Here is a 27,426-nt window from a genome sequence, read left to right as displayed (position 1 = left end):
TGTACAAAGGAAGGGAAGACTGAGAAAACACAGCGGTTATGGACCAGCTCGGCACTGACACTGCTGGAAGGGAAAGCAGGAGGTAATGGGGGAAAAAAAGAGCAGGTTGGATGGTGCAAGGCCTGTTTATCAGCTAAGAAACCTCTCCATCCATCACAAGGGACAATGAAGGATTTTAAGTCAGGACGCGACCTGATCAGTCTGTGTTTTAGAAAATCGCTTTGGCAACAATATAGGCTTTTTAAATTTTTCTTCAAGTACAAATGTTTTAACAAATAAGTCACTTAAAAAAGAAAAGTTCTGAGAATATTATACCAACTGGGGACACCAGCATACTCTTATCTGTGATGAGGTGTCTCCGCCAGGGCCACAGACAGACCTCAGTGACAAAACTCTTAACATTAAGGAAATGGAGAACAGAGTTAGTCCTTCCTCCCACAAAAAGGGGTATAAACTTTGAACATTTTCTCCTCAAGTTTAACCCTAAAACAGTTTTAACAAATCTAACTCAAATGAAAATTACTAAAAAAAAAAAAAAAAAATTGTCACATCTTACCTGAAACACAACTATTAAACAGGAAAAGTAATTTTTAAATGGTTTGTTTCCTAGAAATAATGCTAAAAAAAAAATCTCTAACACCATGTTTTAATTTTGGCAGACATTAAGCTAACTACTTCACATGGGTTATCTCAGTTGAACCTTGCAAAACCCCTTAAGGTAAATAGTATTATTATTCTTATTTTACTGATTAAAAAAACAAAACAAAACAAAACATGGGCTCCTCAAAGTAAAGTAACCTGTCCAAGATAACTTGTCTAGTAAGTAGCTGAGCTTACAATTAAACCCAAGTTGGTGTGATTCTAAAGCTCAGACTCAACTGCTGCAATATATTGCCTCCTTTGAAAATAATAATAGTTATCATCTACTTAATACCCACCAATGAAAGCTCAAGTTCTGATGCTTCTTAAAGCATCCTAAACCACAGGGCATGGTCTTCATTAACAACCCTTATTCTAGAAAGTAGCAAAAAAGAGACCTATTAAACACTGAAGTTGACACTCTTAGTGTGAAAAAATACGTGCTTATAGAAAAGCCCATCTTTACTATAATGGCATAATAATTCCTATAAATAGTACTGATATAATTTCATATTTAGCCTATTTTGATAAAACTTTGATTTATACATATTTTAAAAATGTACTCTGACAGTTACATACCCATTTAGGAAACATTTCTAATGGATCACTCTGTACAACCTTACAGTGGCATAAAAAAGTGCTGAATACCTGGAGATCACCCCTCTGAGAAGAAAGATGCTTAAACTACCGGTTACAATAGGAGATGATATTTGAACTAGGCTTTGTAAGATAAATTGTATGTAGAGAGATGAAAACGGGAAAAACAGACACCGAAGATAAAGGAGATGGCACAAAAAAAGAGCAAAAAGGACTGAAAACAAATGGCATATTTAAGGAATGACAAATCCGTGTGGTAGAGGAATAAAAGGAGATGTATCTGGAACATTAGAGTTTTAACCTGAAGGCAATGGAAACCACAAAACTTTTTGAGCAGAAGTGTAGCTTGGTCAGATCTGACATTTAGCGTGGTAACTAGGACAACAGCACAGAAGACAGAGTCAACAGAGAAATATTAGGCAACTATTTCAAGAATCCAGGTGATAAGGTCTTCAATTAGGGCAATGGCAGAAACAGAAAGAAAAATGATGAGTAATTTCAGAGAAAGAATTGACCCCATTTAAGGATCTGTTATATGGCTGAGAGTAGGGGTTAGAAGGACACTGAGGAAGATGAAGGTTTAACAGACAAATTGGGAGAAAAAAAAAGTTAGCTCCTGACCTTACATTAAATATCAAGTGGATTAGAGATTTAAAAATATTAAAAAATTAATGTTAAAATTTTTTAATTTTTTAAAGTTAACATTAAAAATTTAAAACATTTAAAAAATAAACGAATGATCGTATAACCTTGAAATGAGAAAGGCCTTTCCAAACAAGACTGTGGACACAGAAATCATTTTTTTAAAGGGGGAAATAAACTGGCTACATCAGTTAAACTTCTACAAGGCAATTAAAAAAAAACTAAAATTTGAAAGAAGCCAGAGGAGAAATTTGCAACCCATAACAAGGAGCTAATAATCTCCCACAATCTTTATTTTTATTTTTTTGGCCACATGCCATGCGGGATCTTAGTTCCGTGAGGAGAGACTGAACGTGAGTCCCACCCTCCACCGTGGAAGCATGGGGTCCTAACCACTGGACTGCCTGGGAAGTCCCCTCTCACATAATTTTTAGATCACATGTACACACACACACACACACACACACACACACACACATATAAATGCTTTAAATAAATAAAATGACAAATATCTCCCTAGGAAAATGCTCTAGAAACACAAACAGGCAACTCAGAAAAGAATACAAATAACCAGCAATTATGGGGAAAAAAATCTTAATCTCATTACTGATCAAAGGAATTCAAATTAAAGTAACAATAACACCATTTTCAGCTATCAGACTGGAAAAGATAAAAAAAGAAGGATAGTAACTTATTATTGCCCAGTATGTAGGGAAACTACACATTCTCACACTGTCCCACTGGCAACGTGTACCATCTATAGCAAACTTGCAAAAACTTCCGTAAAAGGAAAAAGGTTGTTTTAAGAGATGATTTCGTGTCTCATGGATGGATGGCTAAATAAAAGACAAAGCCCTTAAACAAGGCTGGGGACCCCAGGGGAAGCAGGCCAGAATGAAAACCTCATATCTGAAACGTGTTCAACTGAAGAGGTCCATGAGACACCCAGGCAGAGACGTGTTGGAAGTACAAGTCTGAAAAACTCGAGAGAAAGACCAGGTTGGAAACCCAGATTTGAAAAGTGGCGTCCCGGGAGTGGATGAGCTCCCTAGAGAAAGACTGTAGTGAAAAATTTTCAACTTCCAGGACTGTGCCTTGGAAAATGCTGACACTTAAGAGGCGAATATTACAGAGAAAGAACACTTACTATGGTAAAATGAGAACTATGAGAGAATCACATGATGGCAATCAAGGAAGAAAACATTTTAGGAAACTGGGAGAGGTCACCAACTTCAAATGCTGCACAGAGATGGGTGGCAAGAAGAAAAAGGCCTGGCAAATAAGAAAAAAGGTCATCTGGGGCCCCAACAGGGGACATCTCAGTGGAGTAGTGGGACAGGATCAGATTACTATCACCAGAAACGTCACTAGAGATGGAGAACCAGAGACAGCGAAACGGAAGACGAGAAACCAGGAGAATAAACGAAGGGTTAGGACTTCCCTGGTGGTCCAGTGGTTAAGAATCGACCTGTCAATGCAGGGGACACGGGTTCGATCCCTGGTCCAGGAAGATCGCACATGCCGTGGAGCAGCTAAGCCCGTGTGCCACAACTACTGAGACCTGCTAGAGCCCCAGAGCCCGCACTCCACCAGAGAAGCCGCTGAGAGGAGAAGCCTGCGCACTGCAACAAAGAGCAGCCCCCAAGCGCAGCAATGGAGACCCAGCACAGCTGGAAATAGAGAAAGGAGAGAAAAAGAAACAGTTTGGGGTCACAAAGAGTCGGACATGACTGAGTGACTGAACCAACTGAGCCTGCAGTGGTGGCACAGCCAGGGAAGGCATATATTTCCCTCTCTCTTTTTTAAATAATTGAAGAAGAGGCACTTATTTGCACTTCACAAGGAAAGAGGGACTAAAGACACAAGAAACAGAGAGTAAGGAAGAAGATTCTGAAGAACACAGTGGGCAGTTATCTATGGAAAGGAACATACCCACTTCCTTGAGAAAAGAGGGAAGGAAATAATGAGCAAGAATGACATATCTAACTACACCTCTCTGAGCTTCATCTTCCTGTCTGTAAAGCAGGATTAGGAATAGCACCTATTCTCATAAGACTGCTGTGAGGATTAACTGAGATAACGCAAACAAGCGCTGCTGCTGCTGCTGCTAAGTCGCTTCAGTAGTGTCCGACTCTGTGCGACCCCATGGACTGCAGCCCACCAGGCTCCTCCGTCCATGGGATTTTCCAGGCAAGAGCACTGGAGTGCCTTCTCCGATACAAGTGCTAGTAGGCTCTAAACTTTGGTAGCTACGTGTTTGTGCATGTGTAGGGGACAGCCAAATCCCAGAAATAAACCTGCTTCTAGAGTCTGACACCCAGTAACTTGTGGGCTCCCTGATAACATTTGTCAAAGGGAGCATCTACGTGGCCCTACCCATCCCACCACTTGGCAAGATAAAGAAATGACTATTTGGAGGACTCTAGTGTGGTAAGCCTTGAAACAAGCCCAGACCAAGAGCATATGGAGAGAAGAATCAAGGTGAGAATATGAATTAGGGGTCTGTGAAGAGGAAACCAGCTGAACAAGTTCCACCCAGCACATGACTTCAGCGGTTTCCCAGCTCTGTGCAATACAGAAGCGGAACATACCAATGCCGGAACTGACTACTCCAAACCACTGAGATTCAGTTCCTCCAGGAGCGGCTCAGCGGGTACACACCCAGCTTGCAGAGCAAACGCCCCCCCAAATGTCAGCATGACTCACCGAAGAAAAACCTCCCGAGTAGGTCGTCTTTCCTCATAAATAGGATAAGTACTGAGCCACTAACACATATGAGCACCATCTCAGCCCTGGAAACAGCCTCATAATTTCAACACCGTGTGGCAAAAACCCAGTCCTGAGAAAAAGGAGTGTAGATTATTCAAAAAGGCATTCCTCACCATATGAAGAGGGAAGGGAATTAGGGCTGGGTTCCCAGAGAAAATGGCATTTATGTGTTAATGTGCGCATGTGTGTTTATGTGTCTTGATGGGGGGGAACATGTCAAACCAAAGGAAGAAACTGTACAGAATCTCTGAAGGATTTGAAACATGGAAGGAAGTGATTAGGTCTGATTTACAAGATCACTCCAAACACAATGGATTAGGAAGGGGGCTATTAATGGGTGCAGAACTACTGAACAAAGGCAGGCGGTCACCCAGGAAAGACATGACAAGGGCTAGTTTCCCAAGCCATACATGCAAAAGGAGAAATCTTGATAGTATCTGTTTTAAAAGAAACTTCTGAACATGAATTAAACCAATCTGAACAGCTATAGGAATAAGTGAGAAGTAGAAGGGAATTTTTTTTTCTTCATCTTAAGTAACTTGGTTTAACCTCTGTGTTTCCTGATACCTAATATAGACCCATCTCTGAACTAATCATTTCAATCTCCTGAACTGGACATGAGGTATGCCAGGTTCACTTGCCAAAATTAAATGTCTGAATTTCAAACGGGTCCCTCGTCTTAACTAGGGTGGTAGAAACTAGACTATGGTGATGGTTGCACCACTTGGTAAATTTACTAAAAATCATTGAGTTATACACTGAAAATGAGAGAATTTTATGGTATTTAAACTATACTTCAGTGAAAAGTTCCTGGGCGAACAGGATTAACTCACTTTTAGAACAAATCTTCAGAAGCTCAGCCTGGTGAAACATTACCGTGTTCAACTTATCCACCCATCCACCTCGACTTTACCATATATCATAAAGCATGAAAGTCCTTTTAACCCTAAATGAAAGAAAAAAAACTTCAAAGTAAGCTAAAGCCTCAGCCTTGGCACTGCTGATTGTGATCAGCTTTTGAGAAAAAAAAAAAAAATCAGGTAAGAGTCCTCTACTAGGTGGAAGACAGGCACATATTTCTTTGCAAAAAAACCAATTCTCTGAGTCACTGCCGACTGCAGCAGCTGCTAAAGCCCAGAGGAACAAGGAGAGCCTGCAGAGCAAGAATGCACCAAAAAAGTTAATGATCAGATCTAGTCGTTAGTGAGAATATATCAAGAGGCAGGGTTAACTGTGATAATCATGAAAGACATAGCCCTTGGTCTCTAAGGTGAAAAAAAAAGTCACTCAGTCATGTCTGACTTTCTGTGACTCTATGGACTGTAGTCCACCAGGCTCCTCTGTCCATGGGATTCTCCAGGCAAGAATACTAGAGTGGGTAGCCATTTCCTTCTCCACAGGATCTTCCTGACACAGGGATCAAATCCAGGGTTCCTGCACTGCAGGCAGATTCTTCACCATCTGAGCCGCTAGGAAAGACCCTAGGGCTCACAGTAAATTAGATAAGAGATAAATACAAGGCACTATACTTTGAAAACTACAATAAAGACACTTGGGGGGCAGGAACTAAAGAGACACAAGAGTATGTGTGTGCTCAGTCACATCCAATTTTTTGTGACCCCAGAGACTGCAGCCTGCCAGGCTCCTCTGTCAATGGGATTTTTCAGTCAAGAATACTGAAACACGTTGTCATGCCCTACCCCTGGGGATCTTCCCAACCCAGGGGTCGAACCTGCATCTCCTGCATTGACAGGTGGATTCTTTACCACTGAGTCACTTGGGAAGTCCGTAGAGACACAAGAGAGGAGCACCTAACTCAGACCTGGAATAAGGGTGAGTGTCCAAGCAAGCTTCTTGGAGGAGGCACCGCCTAAATTTAATTTCTTAGATAGGCACACAGGTCAAAATTTTAAAGCATAAAAAGATACCCAGTTAAAAGGAAGAAAATCTCATGAAGTGAAAAGACAGAGTGTCATATGCTGCAGAGATTAAGTAAAATAAGTCATGAAAATTTTCCAGTGGGCATAGCAATTAGGTCATTGGTGACTCAAGAAAGAGAAATCACAGTGGGGGTGGGGGGGCGGGGAAGGAGAGCACACAATCACACCCACCTGAGTTAAGACACACCAAAAAAGTGGGCATAGGGAATAAAGACAAGCTTTCCTTGAAGGAGAAAAGAAGAGGCAATAATCCTAGACAGGGTCTCGGATTGAGGGAGTCTATCTAAAATGGGTGAGGATATTTATGTGCTAAAGAAAAAGAATCGGAAAAAAAAAAAAGGTCAAGTTATGAGCTCAAGTTAAGAAAAAGAAACTGGATAAGAACCCTAGGAGACAAGAAGGGACAGGATCCAGACCACAGAGAGAAGATTGAATCTTAAGAAGAAAAACAGTTCTCCCATTGCTACAGGGAAGGAAGTCAAGATGGCATGATAAAGGAGATGTGGTAAATTTGTTAGGGCCAGAAAAAATGAGGGAGTTTGTAGAGAAAGCAGAGTTCATCAAGTTGTGACATGGGAAGCCAGGGATGGAGATGAGTACTAAGAATAAAGGTTGATAAAATTTATCAGCCCCGCCAATCTCTGACAATTCAAGTGGTACTCTCAAAAGGCACCTCTGTCCATGAACTCTCCTACCATCTACCACTGGAAATAATCTCTTCTTCCTCCAAACTTCCTCTAGACTTTCTTACTCTGTATCTCTTTACATCTTAACATTATTTAAGAAGGTAACGGTGGAATCCTTTTCTGACTTCTATTTGAAGCATGGTGCTCAGTAAACAACTGCTCAATGACACAAACTGTTTTCTCTCTCTTGCTTGAGGACCACAGTCCTGGTCTCAATGATTAATACAATCAAATAATGAAAGAAAAAAGAAACAACCCTAAACTCTCATCATCATCAACAATGAAATTCTCTTAACCACCAGAGCCCCCCTATTCCACACAACTTTTCACCAATTCAATGGAACAATATTCTGAGCATCTACTTTGTGAAAAGCACTGTGGCAGGAGATGCTGCTGGACACCAAGAAGCGGAAAAAGACTCACCCCTAAAGGAGCACAAGAGAGTAAGACGAACACACACAGTTTTGCTGTCCATTTCCTCCCATTCTACTTCAGACTACATTGTAAAACTCAGCCATAAAAGAACCTCTTCCTTAGCTAAACTTTCACACATTAACTTTGTGCATCATTTCCAGGGCAACCTATGACAACAGTTAGCTCTTCCATCCTTTGATATTGAGTAATTTTTTAATAACTCTTCCCTTGTAGCTCGGTCGGTCAAGAATCTGCCTGCAATACAGGAGACCCAGGTTCGATTCCTGGGTCTGGAAGATTCCCTGGAGAAGGAAATGGCAGCTCATTTCAGTGTGCTTGCCTGAAAAATCCCATTGGCAGAGAAGCCTGGTGGGCTACAGTCCACGGGGCCGCAAAGGGTCAGACACAACTGAAACGACTAAGCATGCAACATAACCATCCCAACTTTTTTAGCCATGTCAAAAAAAAATAAAATGAGCAATGGAATATTATCAAGTCATTCAAAATAAAAGCATCTTTTAATAATAGGAAACGGAAATAAAAAGTATTTTAAGTAACTTGAGAAAGTCCTTAGGTTAGAACATAATATTCCACTAACCGTTATACAGTCTGTATGTAAAAATCTGCAACATGCGTTTTCTCAAAGCAAGTTTTGGGAAATCTCTTCTTGTTACAAAGTTCTTCCTTATATTAAGCAGATTTCTATTGACAAGTTCTGTTCCTCTGGTACTGAACATGATAAATTGAAACCCTCTCTCATTTTTCAGGGATTTTTAAATAATGGCAGGCAAAACATACAGGTGAATAAATTCCTATACTGGAGGAGAGGTTGATCTTTTGCGATTCTATGATTCTGTGTTCCCTCTAAATTTTGTTTCCATATTAAGTGACCTCAGTCCTTTCAGTTACTCCCCAAGCATTATAGTCTCCATCCTGTGCGTGCTGTCACTCAGTCATGTCCGACTCTTTGGGACCCCATGGACTGTACCCCACCGGGCTCCTCTGTTCGTGGGATTCTCCAGTCAAGAATGCTGGAGTGGGTTGCCATGCCCTCCTCCAGGGGATCTTCCTGACCTAGACCTTTCTTAATGCTGGACATGCTCACTCAACATGCTTTAGTCCCAGAGTGATAACCAAGTCTCAACGAGCGGACGGACACCCCACTGACTGCGAGTGGTTCCCCAGGGAAGGATCCTGATGGACCAGCAGTGTCTGCTGTGGGTACCTATCGAGGCCCCTCTTGAAGTACGGCCTCCAGGACAGAATCCGGCCTCAGGCAGCCTCTGACCCTTACAGAGGCTGGCAGAACCACCTCTTCCTTTGCTGCATAGGTCACATTTCTACAGTGAGTTAACAAACATTTCATATGTATACCTGTGGCTGATTCATGCTGATGTATGGCAGAAACCAATACAATATTGTAAAACAATTATCCTCCAATTAAAGAAAGAAAGAAAGTCAGCAGCTGCATTAGCTCCTAACATAAAAAAGAAATCTCAGGTTTGATTCATTTTGTTTTTCTTTCCACTAATCCTCTCCCTACTAATGCTACTTCTCTATCATGTTTTACAGACACTCCATTTTTTGAACCCCAGCGCAGGACGTCACAGTTACCATTATTAAATTTCATCATTACATTCAAGGTATTCTGAAAGCAAAATCTGTTATGTATTAACCATGTGCAGCGTATTAACCATTCCAGCAACTGAAGTTTGATCAATATACCACTAACGCATTCACAAGTCCAAACACAAATGTTTTACATGTAACATGCCCTAACAAGTTATCTTTGAATTAAAAATCTAGCTGCTCCTTTTTTTGAGCTACAATGTATATTAGATAGATTCACCATTTTTTAACCATTTGACATAATGGAGTTCAGTGGTTTTTAGTATATTCACAATGTTGTGCAACCACCATGACTATCTAATTCCAGAAAATGTCCACCACCCAGAAGGAACCCTACACCCATGAAGCAGTCACTCCCCATCCAGCAGCTCTTCTGGAATGATTTATTCAACTGGCTACAAATCTTAATCACATTACAGTCTAGTCCACATGTATCCAATCTGCAGAAGCATCACAAAACAAACTCTCAAATGCCTTACTGAAATCTAGACATTACTCTGCTTCTCTGATTCACCAATCTGAGGACCCTGTCCAAAAGGCAATGATGTCATGGTGACAAGGCCTTTGTCAGGAAGTCCTGGTTGACTCCTAAGGATCCCTTCATTTCTTACCATAAGCCATGTATACATGCTTAGTCTCTCAGTCGTGGCTGATTCTTTGCAATGCCATAGACTGTAGCCTGCCAAGCACCTCTGTTCATGGGGTTTCCCAGGCAAGAATACGAGAGTGAAGAGTCATTCCCTTCTCCAGGGGATTTTCCTGACCCAGGGATCGAACCCGAGTCTCCTGCACCGCAGTCAGATTCTTTACCATCTGAGCCAGGGAAGCCCTCTGTAACATATGACAGAACATACGCTATGGACTTTTTGCCAGGGACTAGTTCACTAGACTAGAATTTGTGATACCCTCTCCTTTTTTAACAACTAGTACATTTGCAGTTCCCCATTTTCAAAAACCACACCCCTGTTCTTCACAATGTCTTAAAGACCGCTGGTGACAGTTCAGTAATTGTGCCTACCCAGTTCATACCATAATGGCTTTAGTTTAAGCTCTATAAACCAAGAACATGAGAACTCAATGAAGGAAGTAAAGAAACTACAGATAAAACATAAAACAGTTAAAAAGTAACCATCAACAGGTCTTGAATTCTTAATTGAAATAGTCCCTTGAATCCATTATTCTGAGAGAGAACACTGTTTCCCAAACACCCTGGAACACTAGTCCTAAGAAAGACAATCTGTGAGGAAAGAATCTGATAGTAAACCAGGTTGGAGGAATATTGCCTACATGATCCTTGCCCTTGGAGATTCAGAATTTACAGCCCATGATAGTCTAACAGTCCACTAGTTACATAATCTGTTTAACTTGGTTTAATACAGTATTTCTGAAACGTATCTGACCACTAAACCCTTTCCTCCTTAATGCCACATTAATAGAATACACCTCAAAATAGTGATACAGAGGTTAGCTACACAGTTTTCCAAAGTTCCTCAAAACTGTACTCTCCCCTGTACTCTCCTTTAACACAAAGAATAAATTGTGAGTTTGACAAGTTGATTCATACCTTCACAGTATACATACATGTCAAAGTTCTCCATCCAAAATCTGTTTTCTCAAGACCAACTTCATTACACTATTAACCTTTTTAACTTAATACAACCTGCTTGAAAACTCTCTGGGAACTTCTAGCTAATTTTTCTAAGAGGACATTTAAGCCATATGTTGCAAAATTCTCAAAAGTTGAAATGCTTTATTCTGAAAAAAAAAAAAAGAAAGAAAGAAAAGCTCAATCTCAATTCACAGACTAAAGAGTTTGGCAAATTCCAGAGCACATTTCATGAGAGAGCCATTCCTGGTACTCACTATCTAAGACTGGGGTCCTCAGCCCTGGGACCACAGACTGGTACTGGTCTGTAGCCCGTTAGGAGATGAGCAGCTGGCAAGCGAGTGAAGCTTCACCTGTATTTACAGCCACTCCCCATTGCTGTATCACCATCTAAGTTCCATCTCCTATCAGATTAGCATCAGCAGTAGACTCTCATCAGAGTGCCAACGCTACTGTGCCTGAATCAGCCCAAACCACCCCCTCTGACCCCCATCCGTGGGACCGATCCGGGGGCCAGTTCCAAAAAAGCTAGGGACGGCTGATTTAAGATACTATCCAAATACCATCTAGAGAAAAAGAGTTTTACCTCACTCTTTACACCAAAATAAATTCCAAATGGACCAAAGGGTCAAATGTTAAAATTCTTTACATCCTAAAAATACTTGAAGAAAGCCTGGGGGAATATTTTTGTATAGAGAAGGACCAAAGAGTCCCTTTAAAATGATACAAAGTCATAAAGCTAAAAAACAAAAGCTTAGTAAAACCAAATACGTTTTTAAAATTCTAAATTATTTTAAACACCTTAAAATTGAAAGTTAAAAGACAGTATCTAAAGAGGGTCAACCTTTTCAATATAAAAAGAGCTCTTACATCAATAAGAGCAATAACACGCTAGAAAAATGAGCAGGACTTCCCTGGTGGTCCAGTGGGTGAGAATCTGTCTGCCAATACAGGGGGCATGGGTTCAATCCCTGGCCCAGGAAGATTCCACAAGCCTTGGAGCAATTAAGTCCATGTGTCCTGCCTGTAGGGCCCTCGAGCCACAACTAGCGAAGCCCAAGTGTCTGGAGCCTGTGCTCCGCAACAGGAGAGGTCACCGAAGGGAGAAGCCCATGCACATCTAGAGAGTAGCCCCTGCTCTCCACAACTAGAGAATACCTGCATGCAGCAGTGAGGACCCAGCACAGCCAAAAATAAACAAACAAAAATACCAAGTGTTTAAAAAAGAAGAAGAAAGAAAACTGGGTAAAGAATTCTGCCAAAACAGTTCACAGAAAAGGAAACAGAAAGGCTTTTAAACACATGTAAAGATGCTCAGCTTCACTCAGAGTTAGGCAATATGAAAAAGAAACTGCAGTTACAATACCATGTTCAACTATGAAAACAAAAAAAGTACAAAAAGTACAAACAAAAAAAGTACTCTATGTTAGTTAAATCATAGGGAAAGCAGTCCTCTCATATATCACTGATGTACATATAGTCTGGTACAACCTCCAGAGAGAGCAGACTGACAATATTTGTCTGTATAGTCAAAACTATGGTTTTTCCAGTAGTCATTTACAGATGTGATAGTTGGACCATAAAGAAGGCCGAGCACCAAAGAATTAATGCTTTCAAACTGTGGTGTTGGAGAAGACTCTTGAGAGTCCCTTGGACAGCAAGGAGATCAAACCAGTCAAACCTAAAGGAAATCAACCCTGAATATTCATTGAAAGGACTGATGCTGAAGCCGAAGCTCCAATACTCTGGCCACCTGAGTCCAAGAGCTGAGTCACTGAAAAAGACCCTGATGTTGGAAAAGATTGAAGGCAGGAGGAGAAGGGGATGACAGAGGATAAGATGGTTGGATGGCATCACTGACTCAATGGACATGAGTTCGGGAAAACCCTGGGAGATAGTGAAAGACAGGGAAGCCTGGCATGCTGCAGTCCATGGGGTCACAGAGTCAGACAGGACTGAGCAACTGAACAACAAAATGTGGCTATTCTCACTGACTTAGAAACTCTACTTTAGTACAATGTAACCAATGCAGTACTTCAACTAATGTGTTAGGGCTTCCCTGGTAGCTAAGTGGTAAAGAATCCACCTGCCAAGGAGACTCAAGTTCAATCCCTGGGTCAGGAAGATCCCCTGGATGAGGAAATGGCAACCCACTCCAGTATTCTTGCCTGGGAAATTCCATGAACAGAGGAGCCTGGCATGCTACAGTCCATGGGGTCACAAAAGAGTCGGACACAGCTTAATGACTGGAAAAAAAAAAAAAAAAAACAAGCTAATTTGGTTTAGATCATAGATTTGAGCCTAGATAGTCAAACTCCACCAGCACCTTGCAGGTGTGTAGTTTCCTATCTTAAGTAACTGTTAATGAAGGAGAGAGGAAATTAAATAGCATGGGATAGCATTGTGCTGGGGGGGGGGGGGGGGGGGGGGGCGTTATTTGCCTGCACATGATCATTGTCTTTAAAGATAAAGAATCACTTGGAAGAGATCAAAAGTGGATATGTGCATCCTCATCGTGTCAGACTCTGCGACACCATGCACTATAACCCTCCAGGCTCCTCTGTCCATGGAATTCTGCAGGCATTAATACTGGAGTGGGCTGCCATTTCTTCCTCCAGGGGAATATTCCCAACCGAGGGATCAAACCCACATCTCCTGCACTGCAGGCGGATTCTTTACCGCTGAGCCATCAGTAAAGCCCAGGTGATATGAGACCAGATTATCTTTGTAAATCAATTAGGCAATGAGAGTAGCTTGAATATGGGAAGTGGCAGTGAGGATGGGGTAAGCTGACAGAAATAGATGGGGTGTGGGTGTGGGTGCACGCATGTCTGCACATGTACGTATTAAAACAACAATAAAAAACTGCATCAATTGGACCTGAAAGGTGACAGGAAAAAAAAAGTGCAATTTCTAGGTTTGCCTAACTGAATGTCTAGTAGAGCTGGCAAGTGAGGTTGAGAAAGAAGATAAACTGGAAGAGGGATGATTATAAATTCATCTTTGTAAGTTCTTGGTTTGGATTTTTTTCTTTTTAATATCCATGGAGAGGTGTGGGTCCACAATCCCTTATTCCAATATTTAAAATTCAAGGTTCCATGAAAATCAAATGATTTGTTCTCATAAATCTGTAGCAACTTGTTTAGCAATAAAGTGATCTCAAACAAAACAAAAAAAAAAGAAATTCCACTTCTAGAAACTCATCCTACAACACTCGTAAGTGCAAGATGGCAGCCATACAAAGTTGCTAACTACACCACTACTGATGAGAGTAAGAGCTGGGAGGGATATGTCCACTAATAGGTTAAATCCATGCACTGAAAAACCATGCAACTGTGAAGGGGAAAAAGAAACAAATGAGCACTATAATGTATTCAGGCAGAATATATTACAAAATGCAAAGAAGAAAATATAGTGTTATCACTTCTACACAAGGAAACAAAAGTGATTTTGCATATACGGAGAAGATCTGGGTGCTTGAGAAACAAGACTAGGCAGGCAGACTTTTTTTTTCTTTACTGAATATCCTAGCAGAGCTTCTGAATTAAGTATCATGTCCCTATACTACCTGTTTTTTAAGTGATTAATAATAAAACTGTAATTTTAAAAAGTTAAAGACCAAATTTGCCAACACCTTTGTGGGTGTTCTTGAGTTTTTAAAGGAAAACCCCCAAAGTCAAGCAACTGTCTAGCACAAGCTCATCAAACTAGCAATGACTAAGCAGCACTGTCCAAAGAAACAACATAGTGATAAGTCTTCGGGGCAGGAAAACATTGTGCTTTGATAGCCATGGAAGTGATAAGTAACTTTTGTCTCCTTTTAGCTGTTTTAAACTTTATCTGAGATGCATGTTATTTGTAATAAAATGATCTGCTACACCATAAGATTTTTTCAATTCAAAAAAATTTTTTTTTGACTGCTCCACTCAGCTTACTAGATCCTAGCTGTTCCACCAGGGGTTAGACCCTCACTCTCGGCAGTGAAAGCATAAAGTCCCAACCACTGGACCACCAAGGAATTCCCTTACATTTTATATTTATATCATTTATCTATTTTTAATGATCATAGGTTTTTTTTCCCTTTCAGGTTTTCTAAATGTGCCCCATTCCCTCTTTTTATACTTCAGTTTCTCTGCTTCAATTTTTAGGAACACTAACTAAGCCATTTCAAGGAAACAGTCTTAAGTTTTTTATGTTGCTGATTAATGATCCCTAGCAAAAGGCTGATGCTTTCTACCTTACAGATAAACACCTATCACAATAGTATTTCCTTCCATTGCAAAAGTCTCACAATTTTTCTTAAATCCAGAGTCCTCTGAGTCCCCAGACTTCTAGCCCGACAGAAGCCAAGCCCTGGGCTGGCAGCCGCCTCTCCGATGCTCCTTCTGCTTCTCGTTAGGATTTCCAGTGAGTCAACAGGAAGGTATTTGGAGTAAGGAAGAAATAGAGGCCTGGAGACAGGCCTTTCCTCCACCCACAACACCAAAAAATACAATTCTTGCCAAACTGTCCAAGGCAATTTCCAATGCCACTCCTGTCTGCATGAGGTCACTATTGAAAAAATAAGCAACTGGGAAGGAGGAAAGCTTTTCTGAGCTGAACTGAGAAGAGGTGCTGGGTTAGGAAGAAGAAAACTAACCAGGCCCTCTCTCTAGTCTCCCCAGAGCTGCTATATGCAACCATGGGACCTCTACTGCGTCTACTTCCAATCCCGGGAGGCCATCTTAGTGAGCAGCAGTTAGGTCAAAAAAGTTAAACAGACACAAGTTTATCACAGACCAGTTATGTCTCTTGTTGCTGCTGTTGTTGCTGTTTAGTCACTCAGTGGTGTCTGACTCTTCGCAACCCCATGGACTGCAGCCCACCAGGCTCCTCTGTCCACGGGATTCTCTAGGCAAGAATACTGGAGTGGGGCGCCATTTCCTCCTCCAGGGCATTTTTCTCACTCACGGATCAAACCTGAGTCTCCTGAATTGGCAGGCAGATTCTTTACCACTGAGCCTCCAGGGAAGTCCCAAGTTATGTTTCTAGACCCCTGTAAAAAATCACTTAACTTAATGAGTACTGCATTCCTTATAAGCATGCAGGCACAAATTTTTCCTCAATCAAGAATCAGCAGTTACTCATGTATGCCTGTCATTATCTTTAGCTTTTTAAGAAAAAGTATACAGGCAGAGTCTGACAATTTGTTAGACACAAAAATACATGAGACAAATACAGAGATCACCTATATGAAGCAGGTAAAAGAGACTCTGCAATGAGAAGCTAGAAACAGCTTATGTTCCCTCACCCACCTGACACCAGGAAGCTGTTTAATGTCTGGGAACTAGCTGACTGAATTGTGGACTTAAAACGTTGCCCCTTCAGTAGAGGTTGAGAGCAGTAGTGATAGTGTCACACAGAAGTGGGCTTGAGTTCCACAGATAGCTACGTGACCTTGAAATATGTGATACCAACTTATTTTTGTCCCTCTTTAAAATAAAAACAATGCCTATCTCACTGTAATGTTGTATGCAAGGAGATCAAACCAATCAATCCTAAAGGAAATCAACCCTGAACATTCATTGAAAGGACTGATGCTGAAGCTCCAATACTTTGGCCACCTGATGCGAAGAGTCAACACATTGGAAAAGACCCTGATGCTGGGGAAGACTGAGGCAAAAGAAAAAGAGGGTGGCAGAAGATGAGATGGTTAGATGGCATCACTGACTCCATGGACATGAATTTGAGCAAACTCTGGGAGGCAGTGAAAGACAGGGGAGCCTGGCATGCTGTGGTCCATGGGGTTACAGAGAGTTGGAGATGACTTAGTATCTGAACACACAACACACCATCATTCTGCTTAATTACTGGTAACTACTGTTGCTGGCATTAGATTTTGAAGCACAAGTGGTACGGCAGTGAGAGACTGGACCAGGGAAAAGCAAAGGCTTTGGAGTCCTCACCAAGCCTGGAATCTGGATCTATCACTTAAAGAGATGGTGAGTCAAGCTCTCTGCACTTTGCTTTCTTTTCTGTTAAGTGTAGATAAGAATAAGCACCTCACGTGACTTCAAGCACAGCTAACTAGACAACACATATGAAGGGCTTAGCATAGTACCCAGTACATGATGAGTGCAGAATAAATGATACTGATGATGATGATGATGAAGAGGGAGAGGGGGGAAGACACTAGCAAACAGAAAATATTGCATATCATGCTGTCCATGCAAACCGCAGGGTTGGTTTTTGGTTTGGGGGGTGGGGGTTGTTTTGCTACCTCTTAGCTGGTGTAAAGGTATCTGAAGTATTAAAGTTTCTACAATAAAACACTGAAAAAAGTTAATTCTTCCTATCACAAATTAAAAGAAAAAATTTTAAACATTCAGATTTAAGCAAGTAGATTTTCCCTTCAACATAAACCCTTTAACCAGATTTTTTCATTTATATATTTAAGATTTTTTGATTCATACACAGTCAAAGTACAGGGATCAATGAGATTATGAGGTCTTTCAGAAGAAAAATCAAATGGCAGGGTCTTTTTTCGATCAGGTAGGCAACGGAACCTCTGCATTCATGTGGCACTTCACTCAGCTTGCTCAGATACGGTCTCTAGGCAACCAAGTCCCAACTTAAACAAACAACCCCAGTCGCATGAATCACTTCCGGATGGTCTCACTTTGCCTACTAGCCCTTTCTTACACAAATACTTCCTGTGAAAGGGTTTACTTAGCAGCCCCAGATGGAAACAGCCATGCGACATCAAATACCTCACAGTTTAAAAATATTCGAAACAGATCCTTCAGGTATCCCCAAATTGCTAAACTGTGAAACAGAAGGAATCATGCAGAAATTAAGAGACAAAGTATCATGCAAAGCCAGAAAATCACATTCCTAAAACATGCCAACTTAGGCCTTCAAGTATATTTTTACTGTTTCTTAAATTGGGGAACATCAAGGCATATGAACAATTGCTGCTTTGACATCTAAGGCCAGAAGAAATATGTCAGATGAGGTCAAACTAACGGCCCAAGACTTAGCCCAACCAAACTTTCCTAACCTTGACTGGCGAACAAACCGGTTAACACCAATTTCCTGTGGTCATAACCACTCCAACACTTAGTGAAAATAAGGGGAACTGGTAAAGTAACCAACTCTTGGCTACAAACTCCGTTTTTCCATCTGCAAAGGATCCTTAATCACACTATTTAGTGATACATACAGGATCCTTTTCAGGTGGAAAGAAGGAGTTTGTAGCCAAATCAGAGACCTTTTGATCTATTAACAATAGTAGAGAGGGAAAAGGAGTTAGTAGGCCAAAATGAACACTGCAATAGGACAAAGCAACCACCATTAACAGACTCAAAGAGGAAAAATCAAGATGGCAGAAAACCAAGTTAGTGAAACAGAAGATTTAAACAAACAAGATCAGCCATAAGACACTGAGATATCTAACCTACCAACAGGCACCCCCAAGAAAGACTACTAAATTAGAACCGATTATTAAAGGTATAACAATTTCCAAGAGCAAAAATAAATTTAAAAGATATGAAGATATAAGTTGAGAAGACTCTCTGCATTCAAGGCAAAATTACTAAGCCAGTATCAACTGTAATATGTAACATGAGGACACTTTATAAGAAGTAAGAACGTTACAAGTTCCAAATTGTGAAACAGTGTTTTTAAAATGTTACTTGTCTTGGAGCTAAAAATCAAGCTAGCTTCAAATGTTGTTTCTAAATAACAAATATAAAAAATGCAGTCATACATTTCTCTAAGAAAAATGAAATACAGTTCACCATAACAGAATAATAAGCCTAGAAAGATAACTATATGTAATTCAATATATGACATAGTAGATATCAATTGCTAATACATAGTATAAAGATTATTTTTAAATAATATCAGAATGATTTAGAAACATGAAATTTAAAGACTTAGATGCCTAAAAAATCACAAAAAAAACAAAAAATTAAATCACTAAATCATAGAAAAGCTAACAGAAAACTTCAAATTTTAGCAAAGCCTTACAGAAATTAAACTAGATAGCAGAAATTGCAAAAAGATTAACACTTAAACTACATAAAATTTAAAACCTCCATACAGTGAAATAATAAAATGGAAAATTAAGAGAAAATATAGTAATACGACAGCCTGATACCCATAAGCATCCAAAAATCAACAATATAACTCTAGAAAACAGACAAACGCCATTGATAATTTGCATAATAAAACAAACAATAAACAAATATATGGGCAAACGTTTAATCATTTCAGAAATTAAGGCAATATAACTTTGGAATAAATCTAAATAACAGACATCATGTACCCAATAAAAATAGTAATTAAGACAGCAATTACAAATTCTAAATTTCTTTACTGTCTGATCCACCAGGGAAGCCCAAAATTTGTGATTACCACTATCTAAAAACTATATACTTGGACACTCTTTCCTTTTTCTTTCTTCTTTTTTCAATCAAGAGATTGAACCTGGATCCTCCGCAGTAAAAGTGCAGAGTCTTAAACACTGGACCGCCAAGGAATTCACAGTTTTTCCTTTTTCTTAATCCATTCGTTTTTCATTATAAAATTCATGATCATTGTAAAAAGCATTTTGTAGCTGCTGCTGCTAAGTCACTTCCGTCGTGTCCGACTCTGTGCGACCCCATAGAAGGCAGCCTACCAGGCTCCCCCGTCCCTGGGATTCTCCAGGCAAGAACACTGGAGTGGGTTGCCACTGCCTTCAAAAAGCATTTTAGGTATATGGAAAAGCATTATGTAAAAAGGAAAAGTCTTCTCACACCCTCCAATACCTAGAAGTATCCTCTTGTTCTTTCAGACAGCAGCTTAAGATTGAAGAGAAAAAACTAGAGCTACCAACCTTGAGAATCTTGAAAGTACCCAGAAAATTCCCCGGAAAAGTTTATGAATGCCTCATCATCTTCATATTAAATCTGCTTTTTCCCAAGGACCAGGATAAAGAATACGTTTATTGAGTTCCTACTGTACTTCAGACACTGTGCCAGGCACTTAACACTCACCTCAACTCCTTAAAATGCACAGCATTCTGCAAAGTACAAACTTGGGCTCTGCCCCCTAAGGTTAAGAAACTTGCAAGACCAGAATCAGACTCACACCTGCCAAAACTGAAAGTCCTCATTCTTTACACTTCGAGTATTTCAACAGTCAAGATTTTCAAAGATGCTTTATTCAGGCTTTTAAAATTTGTTTTACTTAATTATAAGTATTATGAGACTATGGTCATATGACTCTTCTTAGTAATCACAACAGCTAATAACTAGTAGACTGCCTAATTTATACCAGATTACTGTCTACATTTCTCAAATTGTAAATTTACTAAATGGCTCAGCTACACTGTAGGCAAGGTTTATGTGGCCTAGCTGGGAACATATCTGCTGATTTGTAACACTGTAATAATATGAAAAGGCACTCTTAGTTTGAATCAGTTTTATCACTTTTAAACAGCAACACACTTCTTACCATGGAGTCTGTCCAAGGCAGTTGCACTAGGTAAGCTTCAGAAAAAATGAGACTTTCATCTATGTCTCCATTTTAAGAACAAATTCGCCCCATACTTCTCCTTGATAATCATAAATACATGAACGCATCCAGCTTGTACTTCGAAAGTACCACTACAAAGCTACATTTATTGTGGCCCCTTAGTCACACTGGGCCTCATCAAACAATTATATTTGTTTTCTCATCTGTGAAAAGAGAGCTTGGGTCAATCTAAAAATTACCCTCCCCAATCTCTAAGTGATATTCCTCCCTAAGGGAATTCTCCAAGCTGGTGGGCAAGCTTCTAGTTAAACGCCTTTAATTTCTCTTTTTATGATCGCAGTGTACCAGCCTAGATACATCCAGATGTAACTGGAATTCTGATCCCACTTACAGGAAAGGAGATCTGGAAAATATTCAATGCCAGCAACAAAGACATACATACATACAAAAGAGAATTTGTTCTCAATGACTGATTTCTTTGCAAGATACTTTTTCAACGCCCCTTAATTACGGAAGGTAAAGTGCTTCTATTTAGTGTTACACTCTTGTTAACATCACATGGTTTTTGACAGTCTCCAACCAGCCACAGCCTTCCCTTTTCCCCACTTTGGGGGAGCGGGGGGAGAAGTTGCTCTGCTCCCTGACTTAAGCAAGAGGAAGGAGACCCATGACGGGCTCAGAAGGGTGTGTGGGCAAGCCTCTGAAAGAAGGAATCCTAAACTGGCAAACTTGGGGAAATGCTGGAATTAGCCTTCTTCCTGTGACCTTAAACCTAACTGGATCTCCTCCCATTTTTAGTCCTACTCATTCCTTCTCCTCCCCTGCAGAATATTACATTCCCTTCTCAGTTCTTTTCACCTGAACCTTCTGATCTTTCTATTACTGAACACTTACCACATCTCATATATTTAAACCTCACCTCCTTCAACTGAGTGAAAAATGCTCTTTATCTCCACTGTACAACTGCTGCTAAGCCAAAACAAATCTAAAGCCCAATCAGAACAGGCAATAGAATAAAAATGAGCCCATATTTAAGCATAAATACAGAATGTAAGAAGTCTCACTTAATAAAAAGCCCTTGGTCTGCTCTGTAGCCCTCAGCATAAAACTCGATGACACTGCATTAGAACACTAACTTAATTTCCGTATTGAAACTAGAGTAAAGCAGAATCTCTGTAGTTTCTATTTCCCAACCATGCCCAGAGTGTACACTTGTAGAGACTCACTCCTAACTTTTCCCACTTAACCTTTCAGGTTAAACTCACAACACGCTCTCACTTGTTCTCCAACATACTCTCACTCACACTCCCCGCCTGCACGCCCTGTATATATGCTCTCTCCGTCCACACGCTCTCCTCTCTTCCCACAGCAGAGCTGTGGCGCACAGGAGAAAGCACAGTGCCCCGGGATACACAATGGGGCCACTGTGCTATAAGGTGGGGCCACTAGTGGGAGGGGCAGCAGTATTATAAATAGAACTAAAGAGGGGAACCTTTTCTCCCCTGGATCTCTCTGATCGTTCTTCCTGGCCCTGGAGTGGCCGTAAATTCCAGACCTTGGGACTCCTCCAAACTGGGAGGGGTAGAGGTTATGAAGGAAACAGGATGGCAATCCTGAATCCAAAGAGGCAAAAAGGACTTGTGCCAGAGGTGCCTGGGCAGCACACAAGGTACACAGAACCCAGCTCACCAGGGCAGGAGACGCCACTGCTGCTAATAACTGAAGCTGCAGCTAATAAGGAAGAGCATGTGACCTGCCTGTGGCACACCTCGGACACTCTCTAGGGGAGGCAGCAGCCTCAGTGGGTGGCCAGCAGGTATCCCAGTCTCCTTTTCTCAGCACCACATCCCCAGGCTTCTTGTCCTAGCCCTCTTTCAGTGTAAAGTCTGAAGAGGTGCTTCCAGAAGTTGATAATCTAATCAAAGCTTTAAACAACAAAAACTACTGCATCCAGATCTTCTGTAACTGCCTCCATAAAATAAACCAGGCACATTTCCTCAATGTGGGGCCAGAGTGCAGAGTGTACAAGGACAAAAAGCCACTATTATGCTCTCCCCTGTAGCCAAAAGCATGAAAAATCAAGACTGTCTCAAATGTCTCACCGCCTTAATCACTCCCTAAGTATGCAGAAGCACCCAACTGAAAAGCGTCCCAGGAGATCATGGCTCCTGGATGGATTTTAAAGGAAATGGGAGCCTTTTTTACTCAAGGAAAAAAAAAAAAAAAAAACCTGCCAGAAAAGAACATGCTCTGGAGTAGAGGGAAATGAAATGCCTTCCTAGCGCAGCACTTGAGGAAGAAAATGTGGTAAAGAACACCATCCTAGTCAGGCTACCGTAATCTAGTGTAAGGGAGAGTTCTAAAATGTGATTTTCAATCTCATTTCTCTACTAGGGGGGACCATGAGAACCATTTTGCTGTTGTTTAGTCACTAGGTCGTGTCTGACTCTGCGATCACAGGGACTGTAGCCCGCCAGTCTCCTCTGTCCATGGGATTCTCCAGGCAAGAATACTGGAGTGGGTTGCTATTTCCTTCTCCAGAGGGATCTTCCCGAGCCAGGGATTGAAACTACGTCTCTTGCATTGGCAGTTGGATTCTTTACCACTGAGTCACTAGGAAAGCCCAATCAGAACCATTAGGAGTTTTTAAAATATATAGTTATCTGGACCTTCTAGCCCAGATCTACTAAACCAGAATCTCTGTGGTAAAGTTCAAATAGACACATTTCTTAAGCTCCCCTGACAATTCTGACATACACAGCTGGTTAAAAACCACTGTTTAAAATGATAGAAACTATTCTTCAATCAAGAAAACTACACATGACCATGGACATTCAGACCTCAGTTTCCTTACTGAAATGAGATGGCTGAACTAGATAAGCTGAACTGGGGACTTCCCGGGGCAGTTCAAGGGTTAGGACTCCAAGCTTTCACTGCCAAAGGTGCAATTTTGATCCCTCATCGGGGAACCAAGATCACACAAGCCACAAGCATGGCCAAATTAAAAAATAATAATAGTGGAACTGGATTAGTGGTCGCAAGGGAATGTTAACTAAAATACCCTCTTTTAGAAAGGGAATTTTACTGTGCAAATCCAATATTAAAAGCAGAAATGGTTCACACAGGGGAAGGAAGACAGGTTGGGGCCCTTCTCTCATCCACAGGTCACCTCAACAAAGACACCAAGTCTTCACAGAGCACAAGGGGTCTTTCATATCAGCTACAGCTTTCAAATTCTTTACCTTCCAAAACTAGACCTAGTCCATAATTTGAGTAACAGAGGACTTAATGTTTTTGTTCCTTACAAACTCTGCATGAGAAACATCCCCCTTCCTAATAACATATTCACCTCCTTCCATTTAACCTTCCATTTAGAAAAACAAGTGCTATTACCATTCTTTCCACCTAAATCATCATTAATCCCCTCTCCGCTCCCCCAGTCTCATGCAAGGGCTTTAAGCTCAGAAAAGAAGCCCAGATTCAAGAAGATGCATCAAATGCATATTAGAGGTAACCCCAGGAATAGAAAGGAGAATGGGATCAGGGAGGAACACAAAGGGGACGCCAACTGAGCCTTTTTAGAGCAAGGGGGAATATCTGATGGACTGACACTTGCTAGTTTTGGAATACATGATGTTTGCTGTATTGTTCTCTGGACTTTCCTTAGTGTTTTAAAATTTTCAAAATTTACAAGACAAAACAAGACAAAAAACTCTTGTTTATTAGCACCCTTTGAAAACTCCTGGATTTTCATTAGACTTTAACCACAAAACCTCTCATTTTCCCTTGCTGGCCTTTTCCACCAAAGCTCACTTATAGGATACATGATCTGTAATTACATCTATCTACCCCGCAATCTTGCAAAAAAAAACCAAGCACCAGAACAAAAGAAATGAACTACTGATAGTAAATCGACACTCTAAAACCACAAGGTCTTGGAGCATCTGAAAATGGAAAACATCAGTTGCACATTAACTTCACAAAGAAAGCAGATGACACTGCCTTTGGTAAACAGTCTTTGAATATTGCCAAATGGATGGAGATACACCCAGAGCACTACCAAGGGGAAAACAGACCCAATTCACATATAAAGCAAAATCAGTAAACAACCAGTGAAACATTAAGGCCCCAAACTTGAAACCTTAAAAATGCTTTCCTCCCATATAGCTGGTAGTGCCCAAAACATGCACCATAAGCATAAAACTAAACAACACAAACCTGGAAATTCTTCAGTATACATAAGTGCCCACTGGACACGACTGAAGAGAATGAACCAAGTGTCCCTCAGACTGTTTCATGATAAACTACAAATCAAGGCTACTTGCTCCTATGAAAAAAATATCCTAGCTATACTTATTCCTTCAAACGACCTGCCTCCCACAGTCACACCTACAACATACTCAATGAGATCTTTATCTTTGTCCCCACAGTATCAGCTCCTTTCTCCCAATCTTCTCTCCAGCCAGTCTTTACCTCTTTGCTTCTTCCAAATGACAAAGGTATTCGTAGGCCACATTCTGACGTCTCCTCTCATCCATCTCCTCTGCAGTAAGTCTCTCATTATCCAGGACAGCTAAAACATAAAAGAAAGAATGTAAGCGCAAGACTCTGTAACCCTTCCTGAGCGATGAAAGAATGCCACAGCATCAAATTCCTGCTGGTCACCTGGAGAGTTAGGGTAACGTGTGGATAGCCAGGTGTAATATAATGACTTTCCTCAGATAGGAACCATTTTTCAATTGTTATATATTCATCTTGGTATTACTTAAAAGTACAATATTATGTTATTGTACCTTTAAGTACAATAACATATTGTACAGTTGTTACAGTTGTTCAGTTGCTAACTTGTGTCCAACTCTTTCAACCTCAGGGACTACAGCCCGCTAGCCTCCTCTGTCCATGGGATTCTTCAGGCAATAATACTGAAGTCAGTTGCTATTTCCTTCTCCAGGGGATCTTCCTGACCCAGGGATTGAACCCACGTCTCCTACACTGGCAGGTGGATTCTTTACTGATAAGCAACCTGGGACACCCCCAATATTATGAACATGTACTATATGTACTATATGACTTGAGATTTTGGTCCAAATTTGTGCTGATCTATCTGCCAGACTCTCAATCCAGAGCACGTCACACTTTTCCACATTTTTATTAATCAATAAAGCCAGCAATCATTGAGACCTAAGTGGCAGTAATTGTACTGTGCATTTTACATGCATTCTCCCATGGAAGCCCCACAACAATCCTGTGATTATCAAATGATTTACAAATGAGGAAACTGAGGCTGGGTGATCTGTGCCCCAAGGCTAATAAATGATGGGGGCCTATATTCAAACCCAGGTGGTCTGTATCAAAAGCCCCTAAGATTAACTTCAAAGCAACCTGCTTCCTTTATAGGCATCCAGGATACAGAAAAAATGCCTAAGTGCTGGGGCTGGCATTCAATGCCTTTCCCAATTTAGCCGCAACTACTTTTGGTAACTCTTCCCCCCACCACCACCACTGTGTACTCCACACAACTCAGGAGTCAACACACACAGCGCTCTTCTCTTCCATAACTTAGTTCACGCTCGTCCGCTTCACCTTCATGTCTTGCCCCACCCTGCCCTGTCACAATGCACAGCATCCTGCAAGGCTGTGTTCAAATGTCCCATCTGTGCTCCTACTGCCTTCCCCAAACCCCTCCTCTTCATCCACATTACCTTTTAAGCCTGGTTGGTTCACATGACATCTTTATCTCTATCCCTCCTTATTAACATTAGATAGTTACACCTGTCTGCCTCCCTAATTAAACCGTTCTTTGAAAGCAGGGTCTGGTCTTACTCAGCTTTAATGTCACAAATTTGACATAACACGTCGCACAAAATTGTCGAGTGAAATTAGCCAAAAACACTATTCTCAGAATATCAAATAAAATCGGAACCCTCAAGACTCCAAAAGGCCCTCCTTTGGTCAGCGGTAACTATTCCACCTGCAGTTCAGTGATGTTCCAGGACAAGGACAGAAAATAAGATTCGGAAAATGAGGAAGTCAGAGGTATGTTTCTTTTTTTCTTTTTTGTGTCTTCACTTTTGAAATCCTGTCGAGGGAACTAAGCCCGAGAAAGCTGAAGTGACTTGCCCAGGGCCGCACCTCTCAGCTAGCCTGGGGCCGGGCAGGTCCGGACCCTGGATGTACCCGCAGGCAGCGCTCGGGCAGCGCCTTCCCGCGAAGCCCGAACAGAGCCCGCGTCTCGGGGCTCCGGTTCCCGGGACACGCCCTGCACCGTCCTCCTGCCACCTCACCCTAGGCCGTCTCCCCAATCTCGGTCGAGCTGGGCGGCGAGAGGCGCTGGGTGGGGCCCTCCGGCCGCAGCGCCCGGGACTAGGCGTGGGGGCGGCCGGGGTCCTCCCCGCCGCCTCGGACACCGAGGGGGCGCGGGCTGGGGGCCTCGCCACCCGCCACCCCGTCGCACCGGCTCTTCCGGGTCCGCACGGCCCACAGCCGCCCTGCCCCACCCGCCCGGCCAGCCCCCCGGGAAAACGGCGCCGGGGAGACGGCGAGCCTGCCCCGGGTCCCCGGCACCGCGAAGCCCACACTCACAGCCATAGTGCGGCCGAGCCACGCCCAGTCCGTCAACCTCGTCCGCGGAGGACATGGCGGCCGAGCCCGGGTCTCTGCTCAGGAAGCGGCGAGACCTTGGAAGCGCGGGCGGCGGCGGCGGCAGCTACTGCACAGTGCGCGGGCTGCCCTGGTCCCCGAGGCTCCGCCCCGCGCCGCCGGCCCCACCCGCGGGCCCCGCCCCAGCGTCCCCGCCCCAGCGTCCCCGCCCCAGCGTCCCCGCCCTGCCGCGCCGACAGGAGAGGGCGGAAGGAGGCGGGGCCTGAGCCTCCCGGCTCCGCCCCTGGCCCCCTCCCTGCACCCACAACGCCCTCTGGAGGCGGAAGGAAGAAGGCGGAGCCTGCCCGCCAGCCCTACTCGCTGGCAGCTCCTCTCGACTGAGAAGACCCGCCCGGGCCTTGGA

At 42.1% G+C, this 27,426-nt stretch overlaps 1 protein-coding gene across 1 annotated transcript in view; it reads right to left on the bottom strand.

The window, feature by feature from the left end:
* The window catches only part of IQGAP1 (IQ motif containing GTPase activating protein 1), a 100,544-nt gene extending 73,405 nt beyond the window's left edge, over positions 1–27,139 (bottom strand). Inside the window, exons 1-2 of the mRNA XM_020911254.2 lie at positions 27,006–27,139; positions 24,897–24,996 (exon numbers count right to left, since the gene is read on the bottom strand). Of these exons, the coding sequence (XP_020766913.1) occupies positions 24,897–24,996; positions 27,006–27,060 (155 nt within the window). The 5' untranslated portion in view covers positions 27,061–27,139. The remainder of the gene's footprint in view (positions 1–24,896; positions 24,997–27,005) is intronic.
* Positions 27,140–27,426: the final 287 nt, after the last annotated feature.

The sequence above is a fragment of the Odocoileus virginianus genome, chromosome 16 (assembly GCF_023699985.2).
Source record: "Odocoileus virginianus isolate 20LAN1187 ecotype Illinois chromosome 16, Ovbor_1.2, whole genome shotgun sequence".
Lineage (NCBI taxonomy): Eukaryota > Metazoa > Chordata > Mammalia > Artiodactyla > Cervidae > Odocoileus > Odocoileus virginianus.
Note: the sequence above shows the minus strand (reverse complement) of the source record. Positions and strands in the feature narration are given on the sequence as shown.